Source organism: Scophthalmus maximus, chromosome 9 (genome assembly GCF_022379125.1).
Source record: "Scophthalmus maximus strain ysfricsl-2021 chromosome 9, ASM2237912v1, whole genome shotgun sequence".
Classification (NCBI taxonomy): Eukaryota; Metazoa; Chordata; class Actinopteri; order Pleuronectiformes; family Scophthalmidae; genus Scophthalmus; species Scophthalmus maximus.
The window spans coordinates 9,056,919-9,069,282 of record NC_061523.1 but is presented as its reverse complement, the minus strand read 5'-3'; the positions used below and the strand labels follow the sequence as shown (position 1 = coordinate 9,069,282).

At 41.4% G+C, this 12,364-nt stretch overlaps 1 protein-coding gene across 3 annotated transcripts; it reads right to left on the bottom strand.

Annotated features, from left to right (window-relative positions):
- Positions 1-5,927: 5,927 nt before the first annotated feature.
- il12ba (interleukin 12Ba) lies at positions 5,928-9,819 on the bottom strand. 3 transcript variants are annotated; one of them, XM_047334442.1, is made up of 9 exons: positions 9,543-9,819; positions 9,185-9,366; positions 8,363-8,453; positions 7,982-8,272; positions 7,771-7,876; positions 7,196-7,437; positions 6,909-7,081; positions 6,658-6,779; positions 5,928-6,148 (listed from the first exon to the last, which is right to left on the bottom strand). In XM_047334442.1, exons 3-9 carry the CDS (start codon positions 8,451-8,453, stop codon positions 6,097-6,099), a joined length of 1,077 nt encoding a protein of 358 aa, XP_047190398.1. In that variant the 5' UTR covers positions 9,185-9,366; positions 9,543-9,819; the 3' UTR covers positions 5,928-6,096. The 3 variants fall into 3 exon arrangements, with proteins under 3 accessions (XP_047190398.1, XP_035505877.1, XP_035505876.2); XM_035649984.2 differs by lacking the exon at positions 9,543-9,819 and having other exon boundaries at positions 9,185-9,530; XM_035649983.2 differs by lacking the exon at positions 9,543-9,819 and having other exon boundaries at positions 8,363-8,433; positions 9,185-9,530.
- Between the last annotated feature and the right edge of the window lie 2,545 nt (positions 9,820-12,364).

Genomic DNA, 12,364 nt, shown 5'->3' with positions numbered 1-12,364 from the left:
TGCCAGACAGGAGAGGACTAGTAGGTGTGGGAGGCGTGGCCTGCGCGGCAGAGCGGGAACGCCCCCCCGCCTCTCCAAACACAGTTAATAACGCGGACAATCAGCTGTCCACCAACCCCAACCAGCACGCCGCGCGCCCGCCTGCCTGCTGTCCCCGCCTCGTCCCGCGCAGTGTCCCGCCCCAGCCACTTAGGCAGACGCTGTGCGTGTGCGTGCGTGTGCGTGCGTGTGCGTGAGTGTGTGACGATTGTTGTATTCAACTATCACCCATCGATGGATGTGAGGACATTAGTTAAATCCACGCAGTTGCACCGCAGAGACTACACAGGGCAGGGTGGTTGTGACATCCACGTCGTCAGTTCGCTGCGTCGTCACCTGAGCTGAAAATGGGACCGCATCCGTCTGCAAAGCAAGACGGAACACAATCCGATCTTTATGAGGAAGAAACAAAATCTGACAAAACATATTTTGTTTCATTACTATGAGACACAACAAAAAAAGAAGGAGAGGAAACAATCTGACGCGTACAGCCGCGCCACTTGTCTGCACATTTAATTGTGTTTACTTGTATCAGATCAACTCAGCATCACCAGATGAACACCCTTGTTTTCTTGACCCCCCCCCCCAGCAGTGTGCACGCGTGTCTCCGCGTCACCCAGCTTTTAAGGAAAACACAAAAGTGGCTTAAGTTGAATAGAAATGTTATATTTTCCTCACAAGAAGTGCTGATCGACTGTGCTGAGCAGTCCAAGTGTTTCATTCAGAGAATCGACTCTGGCAGATTATGAGCTTAAGGAAAAGTTTCAGCTCAACCCCCCCCCCCCCCCAAAAAAAGAAGAAAAAAAAAGCCTGGCAGCCGCCTCGCGCATTTCTTTCTTTTTCTTTTTCTTTTTTGTTCTGTTACAGCCTCATGGTTTGAAATTAGCTTTGATCAGATGCATCACAACCCTTGCGGGACTAAGTGCTGAATCCAACATAAATATGAGGATTACAGCTAAACTGTGCTCTCGCCCGCTGTCCAAAACAAAAAAATGAAATGCAATCACTCCAAAATAACTGCTCAGTGACCAAAAAACAAAAAAACAATAATAAGAATAAAAAATATTGTAACAAAAAAAATGTACTTGCATGCTTTGCTCACAGGACCGCAAACGTGCACGAAAAGTGGGGATGTTGCAGCTCTCCTCATGTTCACCATCAGTCCCCCTTGTTTCCCCCTCCATCATTACACAGTCATTTCTAAATTGTCAAATTGAATTGTGTTGGGGGGCCATCTGCTCAGTAAGCACTGTTTGGTTAATCATAATGAAATGGGAAGAACAAGAGAGTCGGCTATTTATCAGGAGGGCATCTCGGGAAAAAAAAATGAAGATTTCCATCGAGAACTGTTGAATCGCCTCACGCATAAAAACTGCGATTTAAAGAATTGAAACCACAATTTAACCAAGTGCGCACGCTACTGCGTTGTAGAATTCTTTTGCAATTCTAACGACCTGGCGCGACTTTTTCGTTTCATGTGAGCAATGGCAGGACTTGAAAAGTAAAAGCCTGCAGACACCAGGGCTCTGATAAATGTCACAGGCGGTCAGGGTTGGACACCGAACCCCCCGCGATCGTCTCATCATTGTCTATCGCTGTTTATTTACGTCTCCTGCTGCTGGAAGGAGAAATGGGAGCTCCCGCGTTTAAGAGCACGATACAATATAATAGGGATAGATAGAATCTGATTCTCTCTCTCTCTCTCTCTCGCACACACACACACACACACACACACACACACACACACACACACACGCGCTCAGAGCTGTCCTTCAGCACATTTGTTTGATTGTGGCCCGGGTCTCTCGCCGTGGCTGCCTTGGTCGGCATGCGGGCCAGCGCGAACACTTCGGGGCCCCGGGGGCGACATGTATTTATATCCCCGGGCGCGCGCGCGCACACACACGCGCGCGCACACACACACACATACATACATACATACATACACACACACACGCGCGCGGTTAGCCCAAAAATGCCCCGCCACAGTATCCAAAAACAGAGATGTCAGTAGGGGCCCGCTGATCCAGCCATGTTAATACTGTGATTTACAAACTCCATGGCAGCCAGACATAAAGGTTTGCGAGATATCTCTGGCATGGAAATGCGCTACACGACGTGTAAACGATGTAAAAGTGTGTGTGTGTGTGTGCGTGTGTCATGTTCAAGTGTCCGCATATGGGAAGGCTCTTAAAAAAATCTGCGTTATAACTCTATTAGACATTTTGAAGTAAGTGATCAGAAAAGCGTTGTGGGCGCCGCAGACCGCCTCCTGCACCACCACCAGATGTTCTCGTAAATCAAGAGGTTGAGCTGATGATAATAATGGCCCGATTGAATTGAAGACTCATAAAAATGACTAGTTGTAAAAAAAAAAATTTAAAAAAAAGAAAAAGATACGGCATATGCTTATGAGAATGGGCCTTATGTCTAACAATATGCTCTCTGGTCGACATAAAAGGAGACAAACATATCGCTGATGACTATTCAAATGTTGTACACAAGATACGAGCATGATTTCCCTTGATACTTAAAAACAACCACGCTATGATGAGTGTTCACACTTAAACGGAAACATGCAAGGGGATATTTTATACGGCCACTAACTTGAGAGAAAAATGGTGATTTGAAAAATGAAATCGGGGGCAAGCGATGAGGAATGGTCATTACTACTCGTCACGAATAAAATAAAAACTGTTGTGAATTCATTTAGAGTTGTCACCTTCTGTGCAGCATATCGGTGGCACTGCCACACTGGAGGTCACTGGACGATCTGTCGAGCAGAAACCTCCGCTGTCACAGTCCAAAGTGCAACGTTGCCATCTAGCGGCCGCAAAGAGACAATGCACGACCGAACGCACAGCGTTGCCTTCGCCACCCACCCGGGTCAGTTATATTCTCAAATGTTGTAGCACTTGCATAGTAAGCAGGATGCAGATAAAAGCCATCTGTCCAAGTGGCTGTGTGTCTGTGCACCATTAATTAACGCGGTCAACAAATGGGAGACGAGGTCAACGAGACCGTGAATTTCATGAGAACAAGTTGGGAATGTAATTGATCTTGTAAGCGACATCAGAAGGTAAAACTGCAAGAATAAATCAACGCGGATCCAGTTTTTAACCCTCCAGCTTCCGACCAGCATCAGTTGTACCTCTGTAACCAGTAAAGGGGATTTACCAGAGCAGAACCAACACTTTTAATTTCGCCGTTGTTGTTCAGAAAGAATACGTCTTTGTTTTTGGTCAAGTTGTGAGTTTTCCTGTCAGACCCAAGGCCACTTCTGTTTCATCCCTGAGATAGTTAAGCCATTTCTCTGATCACACTAAACTGTTGGAAATGTTCTGATTAAGACTGGGAATCCCATGACCATCAACTATGATGACAACTGTATAAGAAAATCCTTTTGATTTCTTTTCGCCCATATTAAATATTGTGTTCTGTTGCAGGGAAACCATGAGGCTCATGCGAGAAATACAGCACACACTACACTGTTACGGTGATACTGGAGCCAAGGTCACGGCTGATTCACTCACAGTTCACTCACAATGCTCAATGAATCATCATCTGTCTCGCTATCCCCCCTCTTCACCAAGCACTCATCTTCTCTTTATCCTCAGACATAATGTTGGTGCAATTGCATATTGATTGCCGCTTGTATTAGATATTAGATGGTCCAGTTTTAACATTTTGTTAATAAGGAGTTGAAAAGATTAGTCGATTAATACTTTCAGTAATATTTCAAGCATTATGCCAAACGTCCAGTCTTGAGATTTGATGCTTTTATGACATTGTAAACTGAGCCCGTTTGTGTTTTGGACTGTTGAGTAGAAAAAAACAAGCATTTTAACATGTTAACTTGCGCTTTGGGAGATCAGAATGGGCATTTCCCCCATTTTCTGACAATTTAGGGACAAAACGAGTTGTTCATTTATCAAAAATAAAACTTGAAACCCCAATAAAAACAATTAAAATCATCAGTTGCAGCTCTACTGTAAACCTGCTTATATCAAATTTTCTTTTAACTAATTCATATCAGTATTCAACATGCAGATTACTTATATGCTTATATCAGATCCACAATCTGGAATAGGATTTATGGTCGTACTGATTTGAATATAATGAGATTTAATGTCAGAATATTTTATTTTCAACAGGCCCATGCAACATGCATTACGACACTTACTGTAAATGTCATTGTTCTTCAGTTTGACTTTATGTCCGTGTGTGAAAGTGGAATCAAAAAAGGAGGGACATTTCCCAAAAATGTGTCGAGTTCCCTCTGAGATGTAGAGCAAACAACTAAAGATCAGAGGTCAGCGGTGTTTAAAATATGTGATATTTGGGCCCTGAAAGTACTTACATCACTCAACCTCTTCCTCTTTTAGTGACAGGGAAGTGAAGAGAAGGTTAGCCACAATCTCCAGCTAAGTTTTGAACCAATACTGTGAAGAGTAGGGGTTACCACTCTGTATTGTAGGTGTGAAGTTGTTTATTTGGGCTTTTCTTACATGTGACATGGAATTTTAGTATCAAACATATCCTAGTATTCACTTCGTGAAAAACTACACTGACCTTTCAGGCTGTTGGGGTTCTGCCTTTTTTCATTTTCTCTGAAGGACAATTAGTTATCATAAGGAAATACTGTACTGGATTTGATTTAATTCCAAAGCACTTTTGATTTTTTCATAAGTAGTAGGCACACAGTCAAAATTGTGTGTCTTTGTCCCCAGTTTACATGGGATTAAATATGTAGAAGAAAAGAAAAATTCTGAGATGTTAAATTATGTGTTAGATATAAAAGACCACAGATTTAGAGCACACAGCTTCTTTTTCTTTCTGGTATATTTACTTAATCCACAGAATTACACAACGCTCTGTGAATGCATGATTACATTAACTTCAGAAAGGGTTGAAAATAATTTCCTGGGTCAAATTTTCATTTTGAAAATAGTTGTCATTACTTTTGGTTGAATTCAGGTTTACCTGGGAATAATTCTTAATCAAGTGACAGGATCCACAGATGGAATCCTGGTCAAGTGTTGCCAGGTGATGGGACAATGCATGAGATTACAAAGAAAAACAATATTGTTGTTTGACAAAAAAATTGTGCCGTAGATACACTGACACAACCGCTACTGATACCTATGGCAAACAAAGAATGAATTATTTTAAGGTTAAGGATCATTATAAGGAGATCAGTACCGAAGATGAAAGAAATGACTGGTATTAACTGACAGTAGAAAACACATCAGGCCCCGTCGTGGCTTAGAGGTCAGTGTCCAGCGGTTGCTATTTAACTATCAATATAGTGTTTGTCAGATTCCCCTTAGAGGGACGATTGAAGCACAGTATATTGAGGAACTCTGTCTGGGAGTTCAGTTTTCATATTACTGAAAGATCAGGGAGCCTTAGCAGTCTATGCCATTTCCTCATTAACATTGCTATTATTAACCACCCTAATGTTTTTTTTATAATGTAAAGCAGGTCTCGAAATTGTAATTTGGCATATCTATCTATCTATCTATCTATCTATCCATCTCTATAGTTGCACCCATGAGAGCAAAAAGTGAGAGCAAAACAGAGGGAGAACGCAACATAAAAACAAGGTAACAGAGGAAGTACTACACGTGCACGATGACACCTCACCTAACTGGTGAGGGAAAGGCCAGAAAGTTAATGACATTTAAACCTGTTGCTTGTTAGTCAAATAGAAACAGCTATCGACTATGACACAATTCACATTTGAGTTCTTGTATCACTTCCTGTCATGTCCAGGACAAAGATGAAACTGCTCATTTACATTGTGACAGCAAATGACAATCTAATATTCAGCAAAAATAAAAATAATAATGCATGGTGTAGTGATATACTGGCAAGAGGCAAATTGATTGTTTTAATTTTCACTTTATTTCCTCATTTATCATTGAAAAAAATAAATATTTTAGAAAAAAACTATATATGGTAAGATAAATACAAATTATATTAAAGTATATAAATAAAAATTAAACTGTCCAAGAAGTGCAATGTTTGGAAACCTTGCTCCTTGGTTACTCTTGTTTATTGTTTTGCTGACATTTTGATCCTTTTGTTGTTTTTGTGTCTCCTCAATCTGTAATGCAAGAGAAACGATAAGGATATTAGTTTGAATTAATTATCATAATCCAAACCAGCACGGAAAAATGTATTGATATAGCAGATATTGAAACAGAAGATACAACCTTCTAACCTGATGCTCTGATTTTAACAGGCACAAAGTCTTATTATCAGCACAGGACGGGTAATAATAGAAGTAAAATAAGTGATGAAAGTATTTTCTAACAGCAAAACCACATTCATTTCCGCAGAATTTTAACCAAAATATAGACCTTCAGATCCCACCACAGACAGCAGGGAAATGTCTTTTGAAGGGAACCAATAGGTAAAAAAAAGACCAAGGTGAAAAGACAGATGGGCAAACAGATGCAGAAAGCAAAAAACAATCTGGTCTATGGTAGACACAGTTCTGTTTGCAGGCAGGAGGGAGAGTCACACGACAGGCAACAGGCAGGAACACACCGAGAGCAACTTATGGTAAGTAAATGCTGAATGTCCCATTGTACACCACTGGGCGGCACCGACCTGAAGTGGCTCCACTCGCTCCACTGGGAGTTGCAGAGAGCGTCCTGAGCTCGGACACACACAGCCTTGGCCTTGTGCTTGACTTTGAACTGACAGACGTCTGCGGAGTGGTATGTCAAGGTCTAAGAAGGGAAAATCACATGTCAGTCGCTAACTTTATTCAGTATTCACACTCCGTTTCACACGGCTACCTGAGTGCATTTCAGTAATGACCTGAGGGAAATTCCTGTTATTTGAATATATCCTCTTACCTCTGTGGCTTTTGAGGCCCTGCTCAGGTTGTCACACCTTTTGTGTTCCCGCCTTAGCTGCACAATCTGGAACGTGAGGGGGAAGTAGGAGTAGGGACTGCTCCAAGAGCTCGGGTAACTCCACTCTATCATCGTTGTGTTGACTTTACTAATCCTCACAATGTCAGGCTTCACTATCGGGGGTCAGAGCAAAATGATAGGACGAGATAAAAACAAAGACATTAACGCAAACATATATAAACAGTTAATCACTTATGTGAAGGGGGGAAAAAAGGAAAATGCGTCACCTATTTCTGACAGGTAAAATTGTTTAGAGTAGTTCTCCACCAGGAAGTGCTCAGTCCTCACATAGACACTGATGTACATCCGCTGGCTCTCCTCGGCGTAGGGGCAGTGCTGCTGATCCAGGCAGGAGATCCCGTGTCCACTCTCATCTACTGAGCAGCTGAAGTTACTCTGACCCGAGGAGCATGTCCAGTGCCGGGCACCGGTGTCCACAGAGCACTGGGCGTCCTGGTCGTCAGAAATGCTGCATGAAATAGAAACTGATTATAAAATTGTTATTTTCTTACCAAGAAGCTGTTACAACCTCTCATGGACAAACAGGCAAAGGAGCAGCTACTCATTAAGGCTCCGCAAGGCAAAACATATTATGCAAAAGCATTTACGGCTGGCTGTATTATTTTATATACCTGATCCAAGAACACGACCATGGCATTAAAAATTACAAAAATACAACTTTGTTGTGTTTCCTTTGAGGAAGTATTCATGGATGCCACTGTCTAGTCTCAACTGTGACATGAGTCTGAGCACTGTGTTCTTACTGGGGAACAGAAAACATTTCAGGTGTTTGGAAGCTTACCGCCAAGCTTTGATGAATGCTACTTTGCCAACACGACTTGTGTGCCAGGTCCAGGAGCAGTGGAACTCGCCGTTATAGTTTTGAGCCGAGCACTTCAAATAATCTTCTAATGGAGGAAAAAGTCAACACAAACATGCTGAGACGGACACACAAGACAAACAAGAGGCGGTTAAACCAATTGAAATGCGTACGCTCTTAAATAAGAGTGTACCTCGATCATTTTTCACAAGAATCTTCTTCCTCTTGGTTTCGTCCTCTTGGATCAGGACCTCAGTGTGATTGACGAGTGATCCGTCCTTTCTGTGGCAGGTGTAGTTGCCCCCTCCTAAGCTTTCCTCCAGCTGCACAAAGTACAAGTTTCCCCTCTGGGCTTCCTCTACTCCATTCTTCTTCCAAAAAATATCAGGACTCTTGTGGTCTCTCCTCACGATCCCCTCCTCCGGTGACCCCAAGCAGCTCAGGGGTTGCTGGCCCATGGAGCCATTCACCTCCACAACCAGAACTAGCAGAGGAAACATCCACAAAGACATAAAAAAAAGGTTGATGTAATGTTACGCTTTGGGAAATGTGTTCCAATAGAAATCAAACATACTGTTGGGGAGCAGAGTCCAGTAGTTCATAGGATTTGGGCTGGAGATTTGTAGAAAGGCAGACACGACGAAGCTGAAAATAAGCATCTTCATCTAAATGCGAGAAAGGCGACAGTGATGTGAACAGGCGAAGGGAAATAAAAAGGGAGGGGGGGAGACAAAACAGGGGGAGCAATACATTTACAAAGTCAGTACAGATATGACCCTTGAACGTCCAAAGTACTGCATCATGAACGAATAGCACACAACTTCATAAAACTGCTGCTGTAATGAGTCAGTACAGTAACTTAAGTACTACACAAATGAATCAAAACATTGACACTGTCACAGCAATAGTACATTGGAAAATAAAACAAAAAACTAAACAAAAGCAAAATAAAAACAAAAACAAAATCAGTTTGGGTTACTTCTAGCTAAATTTAGATATACTATATATATATATATATATATATATAGTGTATATATCCTATTCCAAACAAACAGTAATTATGTCAATTTTTTAAATAAATTAACTCCCAAAAATGACAAGGGAAGAAAACATAATAAAAATAATTGCATACACAGAGGCCAAAATTAGTAATCTTTAGGTATTGGATACATCTAAAAACATCACCCTAGAAGTGGAGATGATTAGCAGTATAAACTATCTCATTTACAATATTTGCATGCAGCCAAATCAGGAAAAATAATAGCTCATAGTTAATCATTCACATTGACAAAAAATATTTTTAAACTAAATTTCCAAAGCGTCCTCGCCGGTTTTCAATTGGAATCATCCTCACATATTGACTTCAAATGCAGAGAGGGGACAGATGTCACCTTACCTTTGCCACTGGTGTCCCGGAACCGATGGCGACTCCGTGAGTTGCGGGCGACCTTTATGCGAGTGACACACGGACACATTACAGGGCCAAATTTCCCCACGCCGCCAAAAGTCCGGAGGAAGTTCGCTTTCGTGTCGGGCGTCCACACGAGCAGAGGGACCCAGCCTCCTCTCATTCTCTCACTCACACACACACACACACACCCACCCACACACATTGAGTCGAGTTGAAACGTGGCATGGCCCTTTGAGGGGTTTTAACCGGAGCTCACATTCGTACTGTGGTGAACCTGTTCGTCTGCTGGCTGGATGTTTCCCGTTTCACTTTCAGGAGCTCTCGTCACACAGGTGGCACCTACCTGTTCGCGGTGGCGTGGCGGCATCTCTTTGAGCTCTCCTTATTGCGCCCCGGGGAGTTTTTGTTTGGGTTTTTTTCCCCCTCATGACGGATGATTTACATGTGTGTTAATACGTAACGGAAACAGACACATTTGAGGAAAAATAACTAGACAATTATTAGTATCCTCCATGTGTATGATAATCTATCTTCCATCGACAACAGACAACGGTTCCCCTCTCGTGCAAAGACTACGACGCCTGGGGGCGGTGCCCGCCAATGTGGCAAAACATTTATTGAGCGGAAACGGTGGCGCCTTGCGCCGTTGTGTTACGCATGCGCACTGCCGTAAAAAATAACAAATCTGGCGGGATTTCTTAACACGTGTGCTGATTGGTTAACGAGGACACGTTGGTGCCCACGGTATATAAAGTCACTGGGCCTTAGTTAGAGGGGGACTGGAGAAGATCAAAAATGATACCAAGTAATAACTGGCTACTTTGGTTATTGATGTTCTCTTGCAAAACGTTTGAGCTCTTTCACACATATAAATGAATATAAAGCTACAAACAAGGCATGCCATTATCATATTATATTTAACATAATTATTTCTACTCGGGTTAAGTAGGAGCGACATCATAAAGCCTGGCCAACTCAAATTAGTTTTGAATCTTATCTATGAATGAAAAGAGCTTAAGAACATTATGCTCTTTAACAAATTGCAGTGACTCCAGAGTTTTAAATCATTCTTCCAATGGTTCAGACAGGGTTTAGTCATTTTTCATAGCTTCATTCATGAAAAATAAAAATGAAACTTCCCCAATAAAGACAGGATATTCAGGAGAAAGTCCAAGTTATTGTTTTCAACAACAACAAAAAAAAACTTGGGCTTTCTTCACTGTCAGGGCTCACAGCTCAGTCTACGTGGACTGACCTTTTAATTGCTCGTATAACAACCACCAGCAGCAGCAGCAAGAAAAGGAGACGGTGGGAAATCCCTTCCTTGCCTTACCTGGCCTATACTGCTCCCTGTGGCTCCACAATATGGGAAGCCGACTCACCTGGATCACTCTTTCTGAACAAAGAGACCCGGTTGGCTGGCAGCGTGGTGGTAGTCTCCATTCCAAAAAGATTCCAATACTAATCTCAATGATATTAATGGATCCGTAACACCGAGTCCATGCTCATCTGTCCTAACTGACTCACCTTTGAGTTGAAGGACTCAAAGGTAGGATAACTGTACTCGACCTACAATTTACAAAGACTCCGCAGAATAAAAGGAACATTCAGTACAAACTGAATGCAGAAATCTTAAATCATTCACAAAACTGCATTTGCTTGTACTTTGTTTGTCACTCTGGGAAAACAAATACACAATTATAAAACTTATAAACTATTTTAAGAATAAAAGTAAGTAGATTTAGATCTAAATAGATTTTTTAATTCTTTCAAGATTTCCTCTATTCCTTCCATGGCACTATGGTCTATTAGTCCAACACAGATGCACTATACTGTACAAACATGAGCTGTCGTGGATTATCTGACCGTCCGTTACCACATCATGTTGATTTCAGCACAAATGCTTTGGTCGATATATGCAATATGCTGCTATAAAATGACAACATCATTGGGTAATATCATCAATACTACTGGTACATGGTTTATGTTTCCTATTTCCCCAATTGTGGGGGAAATTGTGTCCCCTATGTAACAGTTAATTCTTGTTATGTCATACAGTACAGGAATAGACGAGGTTGGGAGATTATTTTAACATGGTGTGTGTGTGTGTGTGTGTAAGGTGCTTTTAGGAAACAAATCAACAATGTTCCTGCAATCCCATGGTTATCTGGAAACATCGGGTTAGATTATTGTGTGAATTAAGACACTTCTTCCATTTGTTAAGAGAGAAGCTAAATTAAATTTCAATAAATTGATTTTTACCTACCTGGAGATTACATGTATTGTGTTTGGTGTAAGAAGAACGTGCAATTCCTGAGAAACAGTTGCACATTGAAGTTATTTCCATTTACGGATTGATATTTAATCTCTGTTTCTGTTTGAGCTCTTTCTATTTGTTTAATTTTTAATTTCTATTTGATCCTCAGATGAAATACTAAAGGCTGTGTGTTACTCTCTTTCTCAATTATTCCTTATAGGAACTATATTTGTGATAGCATCCTATGATAAAATAGCATGCTGCTTTTCTTTATAGTAACACAATGATGTCACCTAGACCTGTTTGTGTTCATGCCATGTAGTGGCGTGTCATCTTTTCGAAAGAGGTGTGACGATTCCCTGGAATTTACGTCATGTTTATTCATAGCCACACAAAACTCTGTGAGAACAAATAATATGTGATGTGTGGTGTAATGTACTGTGACAAAATCAACCACAAACACAAGGGATAGTTACGGGAGATAGCCTGAGAGTGAACCAGGGATGTACAGCGTGTGACGTCTGGAAGACTAATAATGCGGCAACTGTATGAAAGAATGATTAAAAAAAAGGATGGCAACTGGGGCAAACACACTGAGATAAGAAAAATGAAAAGAAACACGAGTACGTCAGAAGACGGGACTAAAGCCAACTAGGTGGAAATTGGACATTGGATAAGTCACAGCAGTTTGAACAGACCAACAATGGAGCCATGACTGAAGATACAGATATACTACTCACAAATTGCAAATGTGAGTTATTGCAAAGCACTCCCACTGACACAAGTGGACACTAATACAGTACTAAAAAACTGCTAAACTATACTGTCACCAATGGGTTGGGGTTTCCCTAAGCCTCATTAGGTTTAGAAAACAAACACATGGGCCTTTTTCTTTAATACCTCCAGGA